At 46.0% G+C, this 19,108-nt stretch overlaps 1 protein-coding gene across 1 annotated transcript; it reads left to right on the forward strand.

The window, feature by feature from the left end:
- Positions 1-1,925: 1,925 nt before the first annotated feature.
- LOC119383227 (cytosolic non-specific dipeptidase) lies at positions 1,926-18,841 on the forward strand. Its single transcript, XM_037651269.2, has 12 exons — positions 1,926-2,083; positions 2,813-2,936; positions 4,634-4,804; positions 6,469-6,624; positions 9,124-9,281; positions 9,997-10,071; positions 12,195-12,339; positions 13,259-13,358; positions 13,922-14,093; positions 14,826-14,911; positions 17,820-17,986; positions 18,728-18,841. Exons 1-12 carry the CDS (start codon positions 2,040-2,042, stop codon positions 18,773-18,775), a joined length of 1,446 nt encoding a protein of 481 aa, XP_037507197.1. The 5' UTR covers positions 1,926-2,039; the 3' UTR covers positions 18,776-18,841.
- Positions 18,842-19,108: the final 267 nt, after the last annotated feature.

The raw sequence follows: 19,108 nt of genomic DNA on the forward strand, positions 1-19,108 counted from the left end.
CGAGTGTAAAAAAAAAAAAAGAATTTTGGGAGATGGGGGCACGGGCCAGGTGTGCCTCCCCCCCCCCCCTGTCTACGCCGCTGAGATAGCTTGCAAGGAACATTCTGCAGAGGTCTTAGTGCCATTGTGAAATTTATTAGATTGATGATGGTGCTCAATGAGGAACCACAAAGAGCCACAACTGACGGCATATTTCATGAGCAGGATGATGAAAATATGAAAACTATGTTATGAAACAAAAAAGAAATGCAGCCAACTATGCATGCGTGTCCTTTTAAGTAATGGAGCCTTATTATTTTGGCAAATTGCAACTTCGTCTGTAGAGAGATTGTACACATTGAAATCAAATACAATGCCCAATACGTATGTTAGTATGTAAAAATATAGTTTCCACTCCAATTTATATTGCATATTCAGAATAGACTAAGTCAGGACGAATTTTATAACAAAAATTAGAAGCACATAAGAGCAATGCGATGGTGGTTGTCGTATCCCTCATGTGGGACTGCGAGAATACTTTTCCTACTCGTTTTGGCTTGTGCATAGCTCATCCAGATTTTTTAGAGGTGCGATGTGTTATGTATTACAAGGCCTTACTGATGTACAGTCAGTGTGAAAAGTTTAGGGACCACAAAGCTGAATATTCCCGCTGCTTCGGCGGGCAGCCTTGATTTAAATTTCCGGTCTGCTCTAAAACGCGCTATCAACATCTATACTGTGCATTCCGACTGAAAACAGTCACAGATCACTAGGAAATTCAAAATTTTTTCAGACACAGATGTCTCTAAAGTTTTGACGCCGACTGTACATGTTCACTCGCATTGTGAGCATTTCTGGGTCCATCCTGTTGTTGCGTCTTAAACATACCTTAACTGGAAAGACGTTCTCTCATAGCAACCTTTAGCAGTGCACAAAAATGTCAGCGAGCTTAGGCTAATGCGTGGTAGGGTCCTGCCAGTTGGCCAGTACCATAGTGGTATCGAGGCTTTGTTTTAGAAGATATTGTTTAAACTAGCCCTCCAGAAATGCAGACCTGCGCCGTGATGTAGTTCAACTTTTGGCTTTTTCAACTAAGCTTCCGTCCCAACGATGATGTTAATCGCTGTGAGTCGCCCTCCATTAGGTTGATTGATCGTCCTGATCAATGGTATTTTGCTGCGATGCCCTCGCTCTCTGCAGTGTCTTGGAAGTACCCAGCAGAAAACTAGTGACGTTGGACGTATGTTCAGAATTATCGACAGAAAGTGGCGGCAGGTTCGGCGATACCAAAAACCTACCGTGCGACTATGAGACAAGCAACGTCGCGACTACTTGTGGGAAACGATGCTGATCATGATATTTCAGGGACTTAGCGCTCAATCTGCGCATTTGACAAGTTAAAATGGAGAGATTGACATCAGAGGAGACTGCATGGCTTGTGAAGGGTGGTTGTCTGACCGCATGCTCCACCCTGTTTTATTTTCTCTCTCTAGGTGGATGCGTAATTAGGGCACAGGTCCGAGCCATGTGGGATTCCTTAATTCGATTCTGTTGTGAAGAATGGTGGATTACTTTGTGAAGAATTCGATTTTCTTGTGAAGAATCCTGACCCCGAAGGTCATGTACAGTCGCGGCCATTGCAAGGGTGAATACAGGAGCCTATGACATCAAAAGGCCTCTCGCATTTTCTCCTTCCATGCAAACGCTAAGAAGCCAGTCACGACCCGAAGCAGGGGCCGCTTAAAACTATGGTGTAGCGGTGAGCGGCGATACGCGAACTTATAAGAAATTACGAACTTCACGCATAACCCTTTAATTGGTCCGTTAATGGTCCGATTATCTACGCTACCGGTGATCCACGGTATCCGCGTTCGAGGGCGCACTAAAAACGGCAGATATACTCAAAGAAAAAGAAGCTCCAAGGGCACGCGCGCCCAGGGGTACATTACTAAAAGAAAAGAAGAACTTGGCAAGGCGCCTGCGTCGGAGTCGTCATTTTTTCGCTTTGAACACCCTACAGCCTTCACTTCTCGCTGTTGATCCCGACGCCGTAAGTTACGATGGACGAAAGCGCCATACCCAAGGATCTGGCTTCGGTGTTCAGGTAAGTCTTGCTGAACATTACTGTAACTATGGAAACGTTTAATAATATGCGTGTTTTGTGGAACCCTTCCACACGTTTAAATCTTCGCCCAGAAGCGTGCCGTGAGTGTAAAAATTATTAAAGTTATACGGTACCGGTCGCGTGCGCATATTCGAGAGAAACCACAGCATATTAAATAGCGAAAAAACCTATGTTTCCGTGGGCGTCTAGCAAATAGGCGATTATGATCATATCAAGTATGATATAGGGACACTAAACCGCCGCGCCTGGTTGAATTGTCTCTATTGTTTCACGTCGGGGCTGTCACCTGCAGAATATATTTTACGGCTTCCGTGTTTCTTATGTAGTCGACTCAGAAGGTTGTGTTTGTAGAAGTAGACAATGTTTGTGTGTTTCTACTCGTTAGATCATGAGCAAATACTGTGGCGTGTTTCTTCATATTTTCCTTTTATTTTTCAATTTTATCACGCGTCATGCCAACTGGCCGCCAACGGTTGATACCGTTGGCGTGTTATAGCTCGTCGGATAAAATGGGAAACATAATAAAATGCTATGAAATACAGTCTTTCGTGATGGGGACTTGTTTCACAGAGTACTGGTTAGGCCGCGTCTGTATGTGATGAATAAAAAGAGAGAGGGACAGAAAACGTCATTCTACTACATTTGTGCAGGTGTTCAGTTCCTAGTTATCGTATGCTACTTTGGTTAATAACGCGATGACTTGCACAGGATAATCGAAGAAGACAAGGATGATATGTTGTCCTGGCTGAAGGAATTGGTTGCCATTCCTACTGTCTCTGCAGAACTGAGTCACCGCAAGGACATCATGCGCCTGATAGAGCAGACACAAGAGGTTTGTGCCAACGATATTCCTGATCTAAGCAATCCGCGTAAACGCTTTTTGGACATCTACGTATCTACGTCAGAAAGTGTCACTGTGACGCATTAAGTTCGAAAACTGACTTCATATGTTGTCTGCCTGACGGCGTATTTGCTCTATGAGAGTGAGTTTGAGACTCTCCGTCTCTACAATACTGTGCAGTGCAGAAAAGGCTATCATTAATGAGGGCGGGCTTAGTGATTCAAAGTGGTAAAGAAGGCTCGCCCATTATTGTGCATTCACTAAAGTTGGTGAAAGCTGGAAGGTGATTGGAGGCAGACACAGGAAGAGCTTTTGATCCGTTTTGGCTGATGGCTGTCACGACACCGTAGCTTTGACATTACTTCGGGTGAGTGAGATTAAATATACATGGCCTAAGTTAAATTACTGAGTTCTTTTTGACAAATCCAATGACATAGCTAAATACGCAAAATTTCATAAATCTTACTTTTCATTTCATTTTTATTTGCTTATAAGGACCTTCGAGGGGGCGTTACATAGTACAAACAATATTGTCAAAATTATCAACGTGGGGTTACATTATATATGTTATACGCGAAGCTTGATGGGCAGGTGAGAGTGGCGACTTTGTGGGAAAGGCCGTTTCAGCCTTTTGCTGCTCTAGGAAAAGATGAAGCAGGAAATGTTTTGATACGCGCACGTGGGCGGAAAACTTGTAGTGTATGACCAGTGCGGCGAAATATGTTAGGTGTTTGGATAACGTAAGCAGCGCGATTAAGTGGCGAGTGAAAGAACTTGTGAAGTGGAGAGAAGGTTGCAACGCGTCGACGACAGGACAGGGGTGATAAGTTAAACTCGGTTTCCGGAGATGAATCTGTTTGCACAGATTGTTGATTCACTTTGGCGGGCAGAACTTTCGCCAGCAACTATGGTCATTAAACACGTAAATGTCGCAAGTTTTCTCATTGTTCGCTATCGACATGTTTGTACGTGAAATATCAGTACGATCTTCTATGAAGATGACATCAGTTTGGTTATCCTTGAAGGCTTCTCTTCCTTGCAATTCGAAGCATCTTTGTATCTAAATTTGCGGTAATTTTTTGTACTGCATTTTCTTATCTCCGGATAAGCCCATATAAAGCTGTTGTATATAACTCCTCGACATCGAACGGGCGCTGCTTCGCAAGAACAAGTGTCGAGCAGTTATCGACGTAACTGACACTCGAACTTCTTCTTCCGCAGCAATATTCCGCTGGGTACATATTGCTCATAATTGTTCTTGATAATATATAGTAATTATTGCCGTTTTACTTCCCTAAACCACGATATGATTATGAGGGATGCCGCAGTACAGGGCTCGGGAAATTTTGACCGTCTGGTGTTCTTTAACGTACACCTAAATCTAAGTATACGGGCCTCTAGTATTTCGCCTACATCGAAATGCGGCCACCGCGACCGGAATTCGATCCCGCGACCTTCGGCTCTGCAGTCGAGCACCATAACCACTAGACCAGTGTGGCGGGTAATTATTTTTGAGGTGACTGATGTAACTATGTTTTGAAAAAGTCCATCAATTAGAAGATCTCGCTCATTCCATCGAGATACATATTTACATTATTTTCTTATTGTTTGAGCGATGACAAACTCTGAGCGCCGAACTCCAAACAACGCTCAAATTCTTTCTCTTCGCGGTGTCATGTCGCCTGTAGAAGCTGAAGAAACACGGCATGCACGTCACCCTGGAGCCCCTGGGTGACCAGAATCTCTCGGACGGCAGCAAGGTACCGTACCCCCCTCTTCTGTTGGCCAGCACCACTCACGACGCCAAGCGGAAGACGCTGTGTGTGTATGGCCACCTGGACGTCCAGCCTGCGCGCAAGGTAAGTTACGTTCTATATATAGCGTAATTGCGCGGAAACAACGACTGGGACACGAGGGGATACCCACAAGCGCGAACTTTCAACTGAGTTTTATCGTGAAACGAAGCAAGATATATAAGGAAACAGTGACTATAATGAACAAGAGAAGAAAGAAAGGCAGGCACGTGTCCGAACAAGCGAAATCAGAATAAACGAGCACTTGTTAAAACATGGCAAGTGCAAAAACAGGAGTGGTCACCGCATGCGTGAACCTGCACCTTCCAAAACTCTTTATCACATAGCGAAATGGACGGCTTGCTCACGCAGGAGCATCCCTCCCGCTTCATCTGAGCCGCTTCTACAATTACGCGGGTGCGGTAAGCCGGTTCTACAGTTACCTTTGGGCCGGTACAAAACTGATGTGTTATCGAGTCCAGGACGACAGCCACACTGATCCCGATGAAGTGTCAGAAAACCAGAAAAACACCTGAAAGTTAGCGCTTGTCGGTGTCCATAAGCGTGCCCAGGGTTCCCCTTCAGGGGGGGCGAAGGTTCGTCGCAGCGCCCCCCTCCCTATTATGTCAATGTATGCGGCTGCCTTTGCGCCCCTCTTCTCGCCCCCCCCCCCCCTACAATGTATAGGGCTGACTGCGCCCCCCCCTTCTCGCCCCCCTTGCCCCCCCCCCCCCCCCTGCGCACGCCTATGTCGGTGTCCCCTCTTGTTCCTAGGCTTGTTGTGTTTCCGAGCTATTAGGCTATAGGTCATACAGTATACCAACTACAGTGAACTCTCATTTGAGTGAACTTCAAGGGACCCAAGGAAATAGTTCACTTAACTGAAAGTTCACTAAACTGAATTTTCACTAGAATATGGAACAGCATTAGGCACACCGGACATTAGAGTCAAAAGTGTGAAATGCAGTTTATTTTGAAAAGAAATCTGCCATTTTCATTTGGACTGGTGCATTTAAAGCGCAAGAAGAGACAAAGCTTTCCAGAGAGTCTGCGTTTCTGTGCACTGCCTCTGGCACAGCTTGTTGCTGAGACACGAAGCCTCGCAACTTTCTAAAATACTGTACCGCCTCGGCTAGAGTTACAGGATTTGAACCTGCCGCCGATGGATGGGCGATTTCGTGGCGGCTCGCATCGGCTATGCCAGTGCTGCAGTGCACAAAACTTCGTTGAATTGATTAAAAAAATGAGCCTGGGTCCGCGGATCAAGTTCGTTCAACTGAAAAATTCACTATTCTGAAATTCGTTTAACTGAAAGATTTTTGCATAGAATGCATAAGAAAATCGCCGGGGATTTTGTAAAAGTTCGTTATTCTGAAATATTTGTTAAACCGACGTTCGTACAAGTGAGAGTTTACTGTAGTCCGATCTGTCACCCTTGTAAGTTACGTGGCAGCAGATGTGTTTCAAAGCTGGAACAATTCGGAAATAATTGTGCGTTGTTTCATACGCGGCATGCAGAGGATGCTTGCTCTATATATGATTCTTTGCACCTGTGCGTACTACTACTGGTCTCACTGGGTATCCCTGTTTGAAGGCGCTGACAGAACGTGCGGTTGATAGTCGCGCGAGTGGTTAAAAATGCGGGAGGCGGTATATACTGTTGGTCGAAACCGCCGTGTATGATGCTGTATCGCCTTTTAACGGAAATTGTTGTGTCGGGCTTTCCTCAGGACGACGGATGGGATACGGAACCGTTCCAGCCCGTGGAGAAGGATGGCCGTCTGTTCGGCCGCGGCACCGCGCACAACAAGGGCCCGCTGACCGCATGCATCTGGGCTCTGTGCGCCTACCTGCAGAGCACGGGAAGGCCGCCCCTCAATGTCAGGGTGTGTACTGGGTGTGTTTCCCAGCGCCACTACCGCGCTTGCCCCGATCTATACTTCGCGGCTGCTCACGCGTACGCTGCAAAGACAAAGTGGACGCGCAGCTTGCGAGGTCAAGTTCTGTGCCTCGCAACGCGACCTTGAAACCTAGAGGTCTAAGGCTGTCACCTTCAAAAATAATGATGATGATTGTTGGGGTTTAACATCCCAAAACCACGATATGACTATGAGAGACGCCGTAGTGGAGGGCTCCGGAAATTTTGACCACCTGTGGTTCATCAACGTGCACCAAAATCTAAGTACATGGGCCTCTAGCATTTTCACCTCCATCGAAAATGCGGCCGCGGGTCAGTAGTCGAGCACCTTAACCACTATACCGCCATGGCGGGTGCCTTCAAAAATAAGGGAAGCAGCATTCGCGCGACTCGGCCTATGCTGTAGGCTACGCAGTAACGCGGAGAGGGCGCGCGATGGAAGACGCTGAGCTAGGACCTAGTGGATTGTGCGGCCGGCCTAAGGGGTACGTAACGCCAGAGGAGGCTTGACAAGCTCAAAAACGTGGAGGGCGCTTGAGCTTCACCTTCAAGAGTCGAAAGCGATGGCGTATAATCAGGCACCGTTCGCATCACCTTCTCATTCGCTAGCGGGCTTCGCTTCCCGATGGACACTTGAACACGTGCCGTGAGGAAAGGAAGGAACAGCTGTGCGCGTAGCGTTGACCATTTTAAACTCTCCTAGAATGCATACTGAAGTAAATTTGCGACGTGCCCTCCATAATTCATCATTTTGCGAATCAGAGAGGTACGCCCTACGCGTCCGTAAGGCAACACGTGCAGCTGTGCAGCTGAACACTTTGTGGAGGCTGCTACTCATAATGATCAGCAATTACGCCGGAGCGCTTCGTAATGGGTGGGCCTTTAAACCACCCACTCGTTGCGCTATTCACATGGCCTGACGCCTGGTGCAATATTACGCTTCTGCTTAATATTATTAAGGCGACTCCTCTCACTACATGACACCGGTACAGGTTTTTTTTTTTTTTTTTCATTTCAATTGGCGTGGTAGAACCTGACTGTCGCAAGAAGGCCTGGGTCAGATTGCGACTCGGACCAACGATTTTAACAGGGAAGTGTTTTTACTATTTGCATCCATCGTGATTTTTCGCTCACAACCAACGACGCCGACGCCGTCGCTGATACCGAAATTTCCGCGACACGGGCTCTTTACGATTTGGCGTTAAAATGAGACGCGACGAGAAAAGCGACTCGTAGGATTCTGACGTGGCGTTTCAGTTTCTTTTTGTGGATCGCCACTAAGGCTTTCGCCTTCGAGTCCTCGTAGCGATAGTGTAAAAAACCCTCGGAACTTTTTGCTTCCTGAGGTTCTCGCCCTCAACGCATTTTTCTGCGTTGTCTAGCCTTCCCAATTTTGCCCTCTTTTATTCTTAAGGTTTATGTTATTGTTTGTTGTACTGTATAACGTTAACTCCACATTTTGCTACATGGTCGAACCGCTTCACCAGCATCTCGAACCATGGCGACTGTGTTGCGGAATTTACGACCAGTGAGAAAATCCGGAGTCCACTTTTCCTTATAACTACTTAAATACGTCCCGGTGAGGCCAGTTAAACCAAATCTTCACACAAAAAGAAAATCTGTTCTTCGCAAGCACTAATTTTGTTTGTATCGGCTGCGTGATTTTGCACCAGAATTCTTAAGATTTGCAGGCGAAATACCTTTTTAACATGACGTAGTCAAAAGAGCTGGCACTGGCTGCACTGCATAAGTTCATCGCAGAAGCAAGAGAGGGAGAGAGAGAGAGAGAAACTTTTATTTGTACAAAGGTAATATATCTTCCTCGTAGGGGTGAAGCCCTTAGTTCAGGGCCTCATTGGCTGGCGGGACTCTACGTTCCCGGCGGATCAGCCGTCGCTGCTCCGCGGCTCTGAGCGGGTCAGCGCAGTCTCACCGGAGGAATGTGGGCGTGAAGGAAAAGGGGGTTAGCCCGCTAAGTGTGGACATTCCCATGTGCAGTGATACACTGTGGGTTTCGCTCCACAGTAGGGGCAGTGTGAGGGATATTGTGTGGGGCGGAGAGGTGAAGCATGAAAAGACAGGGGAGTGAATTAGTCTGAAGCTGCCGCCACGCAGCAGCATCCTCTCGGTTGAGTGATTTGTGTGTCGGTGGGAAGTACATCCAGATTTGTCTGTAATGAAGTAACGTTTCAGTGTAGTTTAACGGTTCTGTTGGTGGACATCGTCTGGGTTGTACAGCTCTTCCAATGGCGCCCGGTTTGTGAGCTCTCGAGCTACCGCATTATCGCGTTCATTACCATGGAGATAGGCGTGTCCAGGTGTCCAGGCGATACGAACTCTGTGTAACAATGTGGGATGTAATGATGTCAGAAGCAACAAATGTACTTGCTGTATAGTTAGCGTCTTCGAATCGTGTCTACGTGCTTGACACTAGTTTGAGTTATTCCCGCTGTGTCCTTGCGTGCAGATGCTGATCGACAGCATGCAAGAGGTCGACTCGCAGGGCATAGCCGCTTACCTCAAGTCCAGCAAGAAGAGCGATCTCCTGGGTGGGATCGACTATGTGTGCATAGCGGATGGTGTGTGGCTGCGGCCGAAGACGCCATGCCTCACCTACGCACTCAGGTAAGTAAGGCCGCTGGTGCGGCCTTACCTGAGTTAGACACCTGAGTTGAGATAGATAGATAGATAGATAGATAGATAGATAGATAGATAGATAGATAGATAGATAGATAGATAGATAGATAGATAGATAGATAGATAGATAGATAGATAGATAGATAGATAGATAGATAGATAGATAGATAGATAGATAGATAGATCATGTCCTCGATGGAACGTAAAGGCAACGCAAGGATCACTGAGAACTCCACTTAGCGCCAAAGGCACCAAAGCACCAAAGGACACCAGTTAGCACCAAAGCCTAGTATATGCACCAGACCGGTCTGGTATATTTTTATACTGGGCATGTAATTGTGTATATACTTGCAAATAACGAGCTGCTATCTTTAATGAATAATAATGTGAAAGCGATAGCTGAATCGAACACACACTTGCAACTCAATATGTATAAAAACGAGCCATTGCGACAAAAGGCACTTGACACAATCTTAGGTTCCTTGGATAACCAGCGATAGAAGCTGAGGCAATCAGTGTTGCGGGAAAGATGTGATTTTAAAGCTACGTAACTTCGGTTGACTTTCTGTTAGATTGACACGCACGGGAAACGGACAATTGCAGGAGCGCTCCGTCACGCAAAAAGGTTAAACGCAGTGCACTCAAGAAGACTTTGACATGCACAGAAGACATTGCCTCTTGTCACTATTTTCTTTTCCCTCAGGGGTATATGCCATTTTCAAGTCGAGGTGACCTGCGCCGACGCAGACCTTCATTCGGGAATCTACGGCGGAACTGTGTAAGATGTTCGTTAATCTGTAGATTAAAGGTTGCTGCGTGAACGCGTGACCTGTATGAGCAGCTATAGTGCAGAAGCAGTATAATAGTGTAGTCTTCTGCGATAAGCTGGTCTGGATGCTGGCGTCGTTGTTAGAATCAAAGAAATGTCGGAGATTTCAAATTACACGAGATAATGAAAACTGAGACATCTAATGAGGGGACGTTACTTCTCAAAACCGAGCTGCCTTCCATGTATGCATTTGGTTTACTGTTTGTGGTGTCCTTGAAAAAAGAAAATGCAAGCTTCACGTTGCTTTTCGTAGCCGACTAGTACGTTTCATATGAAGTGTGGGTGGTGAACCAGCCTGCCGCGGCAGATGCGTTGCGTTCGAAGAGTATCTGCTGGGTTCATGAAAAGTTAGGGAAATGATCTGATATGGAGGGAAATCTGTAATGTGTGCCAATTTTATGTCAGCGTGGACCGTACCCTATGACAACCTCGATCGATTAGTTAAAGTGAGTAAAAACAGCGTGCAAACTAGAACGCGTAGCTCATTTCATTCATAGGAAGTTTTCTAAATTTGATTTACGACTGGTTAATATTGCTCGTCCAGGAACGACGTCCTTTTTGCTTGAAGGTTTAATTTAGTTTGAAGTGCTTGTCTCTTATCCAACCTTATTTTTGTGCTGTGTCTTTCTTGCGTTCTAATTTCGCTCTCTTGTACATTGTCTGTGTTCCGCGCTCAGAAGCATTATGAATGATTTGTTCCAACTAGCCCAACTCACAACTTTCCATAGGTTGGCAAACTCACTCATGAGTCGACTCCCTCAGACTCACTCAGACTCAGGTCGAGCCGTGAGTCTGAGTGAGTCCGGGTGAGTAATATTTTGGTCAGCTTGAGTCCGAGTGAGTCCGGTTGCGAAATATTTTAGTGAGTCTGAGTCCGAGTGAGTTCAGTTGAGGAAAATTTTGGTGAGTCTGAGTCCGAGTGAGCCCTAAGCGCAAAATATATTTCTTGAGTGAGTCTGAGTGAGCTTCACACTTTTTTGACGATTTATAGTTCTATATACACAACTTCAGCATTACTATAAGTCTTATGTCGGCTCCCGTTTATACACCCGTCGATTCACATATACTCCGAAGCACTAGCGTTCATACGCCAGCTCAATATTTATTAATGAGATGCGTGAGTTACGGAGATGGGGGGGGGGGGGGGGGGGGTGAGGCAGGTTGACCCCCCCCCTCACACTCTTTCACAAAAAGTTCTTGAAAAAAATGTCTCGTGTGAGTCACCTCATTCAAATATATGTCCTTACTGGATTGCAACCACTGATAGCTCATATTTGAAAGTACGAGATCTAAGGGCGCCAAGTAGAGCGCCAATTATGCGAGATATTCGTGTTAAAGAGCATTCACACCATGGTCGGAAAAGCCAATTATACGCTAACGGACTCATGACAAAGCAGAAAACTGGGCGAGTTGGTATGTATTTATCGTCACTGGATAGCGCGCACTTACAACGGGGACAAAGGGAGAAGAACACGACAACAGCATTAGCTTTGTCCCCGTTGTAAGCTTTGTCCCCGTTGTAAGTGCGGGCTATCCAGTGACGACGGACTCATGAGTCGACTCACTCAGGCTTACTGAGACGCAGATAGAGCCGCGAGTCTGAGTCTGAGTGAGTCCCAGTGAGTAATATTTGGTGAGTTTGAGTCCGAGTGAGTCCGGCTGAGAAAAATTTCGATAAGTTTTGGTGAATTTGAGTCCGAGTGAGTCCGGCTGAGAAAAATTCCAATAAGTCTGAGTCCGAGTGCGTCCGGTTGAGAAACACATTGGTGAGTCTGAGTTCGAGTGAGCTCTAAGTGCAAAATATATTTCTTGAGTGAGTCTGAGTGAGCTCCACATTTTGTTGCCGACCTATGCGACTCTCTAACTTATGTCAGTGTCCTCATTCTCTCTGCATTCTGCCAGAAATTGAGGTCGCAGTCTTCCGAGTCAAAGTTGTTAGAACGTGGGTCGTGGAGAGACACTTTATAAACGAAATGCCTTCTTTTTTTGTGCGGTTCTGGATGGTCTTCAGTGCTTATGCGAATTGTTCATAGTATATTTTCGCAAGGCGTCGCAATTTCTTCATCCGGCAGCATCGAAGCGATGCCCGACCTGATGTACCTGCTCAACAGCCTGACTGACGCCGAGGGGCGAATCAAGGTGCCGGGCATCTACGACGAAGTGCTGCCCTTGTCGCACGAGGAGCGCAAGGTGTACGAGGGCATCGAGTTCGACGTTGTACGTATAGTGTGATCAGAAATGGACTAATCTTTCTATAGTTTTCTCGTCAAGCGCCGTAGCGAGGACGGGGACAACAGTTTGAAGGACGAGAGCACTGTCTGGTGAGCAAATCTTGCTCAGAATCATGCAAGGTGTAATGGAATATAAATGTGACCAGGAAAGAGGAATAAAAACCTGCTTGCAGGCCTGAAACAAATATTGCCCGGAAAGCGAAGTACCCATATTTTATTCCTGTCTAAGGCTTCCACTGTTTCATTGATAAGAACGAGGAAATTCGAAGGGCATGTCTTTTCTTTTTTTGTTGGCCATAGCCGTGCGAAGAAGCAGACCGTGTGCGGCGACACTAGGGGTGTCCTATAGGTTTAATAATGTAAATATGCACGAATGCTCAACGTAATTCACGGATGGATGCCGGCCTCGCTAAACTAGTAAGTAAATTCTCGTATTGAAGATGTGGATTCAACTTCCTCCCGCGTCAGGCTATTTGTTCGTCATCTTAAATTTCATTTTGCTAATGTTTTTTCTAAAACTTCAATAGAAAAATAATTACATTCGCCAACAATTTTTTCTATCTCCATTTATTTATTGTTTCAACTGTTCAACGGGTAACTAAGGCATTCGCCCTATTAAAGGTGGTACGTACCCGGATTGGTGTAAGAGATAGAAATAATGAAGGAACCTGGAGGATTAAACAAGTAATTGCATTCACTGGCGAAAGCCGGAATTTGCTTCACTTATACTGAATCTTTCAAGTGATTCCAAATGGAATTAAAACCATGGCGCGAATAACCTGATGGGAGTGACGACACCAGAAGAGTGAACATTCTAGAACGAAATGTTACGAACGCTGAGGATTTCTCCTCAGTGTTCCTAACATCTCAGTTCGTGCGACTGCGTTGACGGGAACCTTTTGCAGGAACAGTACCGAAAAGAGCTCGGCGTCCCCAGGCTCGCCACAAACGACAAGGTGGAATTGCTGATGCGTCGGTGGCGCTATCCTACGCTCTCCATCCACGGTGAGAGACTTTACAAACAAAATGTCGTTTGTCGAACATGTCGATTTCAGGTTTTTTAATGTTGTGGGCGCGTATCCACTGGCCTCGATGCCACTCACTGACTTGTCCTGCGACCTTTCATTTCTTACTGTCAGGGATTCACCTGTTCACTCCTCGCCAGGTGACTTGAACATAAAGGATATTAACACGCACACTTGTTTTTTTTTTAAATGGGACCGTGTTTCGTAATAATAATTGATGGGGTTTTAAGTGCCATACCACGATACGATTATGATATTGTTTATGTTGTGCCATCTAAACAGATATAGAAATAATAGTTGAAAATACGAAGACGTTGAAAATAAGTAACTAGTTGACAGGGCACACAGACTAAAGTAATGACAACTAATAGAATGCCATAGTAGGAATAGCAACAGCATGGATAGGAACAGAACGAACACTCTTGGTCAGGAACAAAACACAGCACAGAAAGATACCTTGCGCACGAGAGGCCAAGAATGTGAACGTGCCGCAGTTGCTGTTGGAACAAGTGCGTTGAAAATATGGCACGTGAACTGGTTCAGGTGTCGAGGGTGCCCATTGGTCGTCCGGTGACAAGGCCGTCATTCCTGCCCGGGTGGTGGGCAAGTTCTCCATCCGCACCGTGCCGAACCAGAAGGTGCAGAAAGTGCGCGAGTGCGTCGAGAAACACCTGCAGGAACAGTTCACCAGGCGTGGAAGCCCCAACCAAGTCAAGTGAGTCTCAAGCAGTGTGCGCGGTACGCTTGCTTATGCAAGGGACACATACAGGCAGGAGAAGAGCTTGTCCTGTCTTTATGTGCATATGTGTGCGCACGAGAGGGTGAGGGAGGACGGGCGCACATTATCATGTGTAGACGCCTGTTCACCGTATTTCCGGGAAGCACATTAAGAGGGGAAAGGGACCACATTCACGCAACTCATAATAATACGTGACGGTTCCTTTAGGTGAGCTTCACAGCGATACACTTATTTTACGTGGTAAATCATGTGATGATTGAGTTGGGGACACAGTCACTTGGCTTAATACGCTTTCCTTGTGTACGCACCCGCCATCGTCAGTCACAGTACGAGTACGGAGGCATTTGGAAAACCTGCTGGAAGACTGTCGAGCTTTTGCCGATGTGGCTTGGGTGATTTATATCCTTGTTTCGCCAACCTTGAGCGTCATGTAGTATGAGAGCGTGATGAGCCTGCAATGTAAGAGCTGATTCATTATATGCATGCGGGTACGCGCCGCCTCAGGATGCAGTGCGTAGACCGAGACCGCACGCCCTCAATTCATAGCGTAACCTCCAATGCACAGCACAACTGTACTGCTTAGAAAAAAGCGATAATTAAACTACGCATGTATGACCCTTGTCCATGTGTTGCCAAAGTCCTAGTGTGCTGGTGCGAAGCACCGAGTAGCCAGAATCTTGCGAAAACCGAGTGCCACTGATGTTTCAGGGTCATCATGTCGCACTGTGCCGATCCCTGGTTCACTGATCCCAGCGGGCCGAACTTTCAAGCCGCCGAGGCCGCCGCGAAAGATGGTACGTTGGAGTAAATAACAAGACAGTTCGTTAATCAATGACGCATACTATTGGACGAACTGATAATGATGTGAGAAATCGGAAGACGTCAGAAACGACTTGACTAACGATTATAATCTCATAGAAAATTCTGGTTTTGCTTGCTATAGTTTTCGACTTCTCACCTAGTTCGGTACAATGGTAAATTGTTTTTAACATACGCGGAGCGAGTAAACGATGTCAGGTAGTGCTAGTTTTTAGATGCGAAGCAGCTTATGAACGAGGCCTGTTCCCCCGGCGTAACCAGCCAACTGTAGCATGCGCACGCTCGCGCGAAAGAGAAGCCTTCTTGCTCTTGTTCTTCGAGAGCCTTGATGATGATAATAACGCAGGCAAAACCCGATTATCTCCGAGCCACCTCCTAGATCATCACTCACTTCATGGTGTGCAGAAAGGAATGTTTGCCTGAGAGAAAGGTGCCACTAGATGTATGGAAGAAAGAAGAGGACGAAGTGAGAGCGAATTGTTGGCACGAGAGGAGAGCTCGCGCATAGTGTCAGAAAGGAATGTTTGCCTGACATATGGACGTGCGGTAGAGCGCTCGCTCCACTGCAGCGCGTGCTCTAGTATAAATCATGCAAGGTACCCACTACGCCATAAATCATGCAAGGTACCCACTGCGTCAGAAATCATCGTCATTCATGCAAGGTACCCACTACGCCATAAATCATGCAAGGTACCCTTAGATGCGAAGCAGCTTGTGAACGAGGCCTGTCCCCCCGGCGTCGCGTCGGCGTAGCCAGTGCCCCAGCCGACCCGGAGCGGCGGGCTCGCGAAGCCGAAGCGAAACGGGCGCGTTGACATTGCATTCTCAAACTTCAAGCTGCAACCTTTGGAGCAAGAGCCATTAACTTTATACTTTACGGACCACAAGGCCGTTATACTCAAGGGGAACGTTCCCCTGAGCTTAAAGTCATATATGACGAGTAACAACATCAGGGGAACCGTTCCCCTGAGCTTCAAGTCATATATGACGAGTAACAACATCAGGGGAACCTCGAATGGAAGGACCATGAACAGTGATGAAGACAATAGAAGATTTACAGAAATCTAAGTCGACTCATGGCTGCTTCGCATACTGGTTCCCTTTACGGGGAGATGGCGGGATTTTTTATTCTTAGGCTATAGCAGCCTCTTGTTTCGTTGCGTGAAGCTTGGCTTCATAATATTTAGTTTAAAGCTAAGCCGGTAGTAACGAAATTGAAGACAGTCACGTACGGCTAGCCGTGACCTGTATTGACATGAAAAGTACAAGGTCGTTCTGGCTTTCTTCAGATCGGCATGGGGCGGGGCTTTGAAAATTAGTGGCGCATGTCTCTCTGGAAATCAGCAAAATTCAAATAAAGGGACGCTGAGGGACTGCTTGAACATGGAAGGTTTGCCTTGTTCAGGCAATACATCAAGTACCGCGTGTGGCAGGCTCTAGAGGCAATCAATGCTATCAGTAAAGAAGGCTCTGTAGAAGAAGAGGTAGAAAAATAGTGGAGCTCACTATGAAAGCAATGTAACTTATCAAAATATGTTGTTGGCCTGGTTGGTTTATACTGAGCAAGGTGGTTCATACTGAACAAATTTTGCTCAATATGAACCATCTAGCCCCAAAAAGAATGTTTTGAGAAAATTTGCCTGTTTTCATTTTGCTGCCTATTTTTGGTAACACTGATCACATTTTCATGACTGCAAAACAGCGCGGAAAACGAAGACACAGGAATACAACAGACGGACCTGTGTATTCGTTTTTCGGGCTGCTTTGCATGCCTGAAGCCAAACCAACAGGCTCATTTCCAGACCCTTTGAAGGATGATCACAGTCGTCGTTTTAAATGCGAAGCATTTCTAGCGAACTTCTGCGACTTTGAGCGTATCTATCTATCTATCTATCTATCTATCTATCTATCTATCTATCTATCTATCTATCTATCTATCTATCTATCTATCTATCTATCTATCTATCTATCTATCTATCTATCTATCTATCTATCTATCTATCTATCTATCTCTCATCTATCTATCTATCATCTACTATCTATCTATCTATCATTATCTATCTATCTATCTATCTATCTATCTATCTATCTATCTATATATCTATCTATCTATCTATCTATCTATCTATCTATCTATCTATCTATCTATCTATCTATCTATCTATCTATCTATCTATCTATCTATCTATCTATCTATCTATCTATCTATCTATCTATCTATCTATCTATCTATCTATCTATCTATCTATCTATCTATCTATCTATCTATCTCTCTATCTACTATCTAGCCGCCTACGACTTTGTGCTCTCCTGGTCGCTTGGTTAATCGAATGTACACCAAAGTTGGTATGATGTAACATGACTGTATGACGAACATAAATGACAAGTCATAACATGAAAATCATGACACGCGTGTCATGTACAGCATGATTTACATGCCACGCTCATGGTGCGCTGGCGGCCGTTTCGCTAGCTTGATATACACCAAAATTGGTATTGCGCGACGTGACTGTGTGACGAATATAAATAACACGAGTTAACACGAAAATCATGACACACATGTCATGTACAGCATGACTTACGTGCCACGCTCATGGGGCGCTGGCGGCCGTTTCGCTAGCTTGGTCTACCCCGAAGTTGATATTGTGCGACGTTACTGTGTGACGCACATAAATAATAGGAGTTAACATGAAAACCATGACACGCATTTTGCTAAACGACATACAAGACGATGTATGCAGCTCTTTGCTGGCTGCTTCACATTACATCGATACCCACAATGCGTGGGATCTGCCGGCTTTTTCATTAGCAATTGCGAAGGGACGCGAGGGGTTGTGCTTTGCCAATGCCGCGTCGCGATTATTCTTTTCCACTTCCGCGCAGCGTACGGCGTGGTGCCCGACAAGACACGCGGTGGCTTCACGGTGGGCCCGGCGAAGCTTATACAAGACCACGTCTGTCGGGACATGCTCGTGATGTCCATCAACCCGCCCGGCTGCGGGTTCCACTCGCAGAACGAGAACATCAGCGTCGCCGATCTTGTCTCTGGGGTGCGTCGTCCCTCTGTTCCTCCTTTTGCACTACTGGCGTTAGTTCGGCTTACGGCATGATTTGGATGAAAAGGTCGTCGAGGTCGGCTTGCTGGACTAAATATACGGCTTGTCAAGCGGCTTTTGATTACAGCTGTGTTTTTGAACTCTGCACATTGTCATTGTGAAGTTGCAAGCTGTAGCGCGTTCTTGTTTATTTCAGCATGGCAGGCGCCACAGAAGTAAACCGATTTGAGTGAAAGAGAAGGCTGTTTCTCTGCAGCCCTTTGTGACGAGCCTAGATCACTCTTGTTCACTCTACCTGACCTAACCTAACCTAACCACCTTACTTTACCTAACCTAACCTAACCTAACCTAACCTAACCTAACCTAACCTAACCTAACCTAACCTAACCTAACCTAACCTAACCTAACCACCTTATCTGACCTAAACTAACCTAAACTAACGCTATTGATCTTCCGATTGCTCAACTTCCGAATGTCTTTCCTAAAGGAAAAGTTTGTGCAGTGAATACTCAAGTATGCGTATGATTTTAAGTATTTGTTACCTTCAGTCGAAATACACACTTGCTTGCGTAGTACATATTAAAAACATATCGGCAAAAGTGGTCGCAATGTTTACTCTGGGCTAAGGAAGTACACTGGCCATAATAACAGGATTCGCCCGACTGTTTATTTTCTTCATAGGAACGAAGCTAATTTAAGAACCGACCTTGTTCACATCCTTCTTTAATTTTTCAGGCAAAGCTGTTCGCTGCTTACATGCACGAGCTGTCCAAGCTGAAGTAATGAGGCGGCCGGACGCATGAATGGACAATCATCTGGAACCCAGGCAGTGTGGCGGACTTCGATCGACGCGCGTTCTCCTGGGCGTAGAAAGACATAATTTAAGCAGCCGCTTTTTCAATGAGCTCGTCGGATTAAGAACAGGGGTGACGCTTGCATCTGAGGAAAGTGTCTTTGCCGGAGCCCAAAGGATGTTCTTGTTCGCGCGTGGCAGTTATCTTTTTTTTTTTTCAGTGTGCATATTACGCATTCTCCAAGCTCGCTGAATCGGCACGCTTTGTGCGGCTAAGCATTAGTCGATGACGAGAACGCTAATATATAATTTTTTTTACAATT

This window comes from Rhipicephalus sanguineus, chromosome 2 (genome assembly GCF_013339695.2).
Source record: "Rhipicephalus sanguineus isolate Rsan-2018 chromosome 2, BIME_Rsan_1.4, whole genome shotgun sequence".
Taxonomy (NCBI): Eukaryota; Metazoa; Arthropoda; class Arachnida; order Ixodida; family Ixodidae; genus Rhipicephalus; species Rhipicephalus sanguineus.

Excerpts from the sequence above, each read along its gene's own strand:
- LOC119383227 (XM_037651269.2), top strand. The coding sequence starts at position 2,040 with ATGGACGAAAGCGCCATACCCAAGGATCTGGCTTCGGTGTTCAG. Across the intron at positions 2,937-4,633 it reads TGATAGAGCAGACACAAGAG|AAGCTGAAGAAACACGGCAT; the intron begins GTTTGTGCCAAC and ends TGTCGCCTGTAG. Across the intron at positions 9,282-9,996 it reads TGCCTCACCTACGCACTCAG|GGGTATATGCCATTTTCAAG; the intron begins GTAAGTAAGGCC and ends CTTTTCCCTCAG.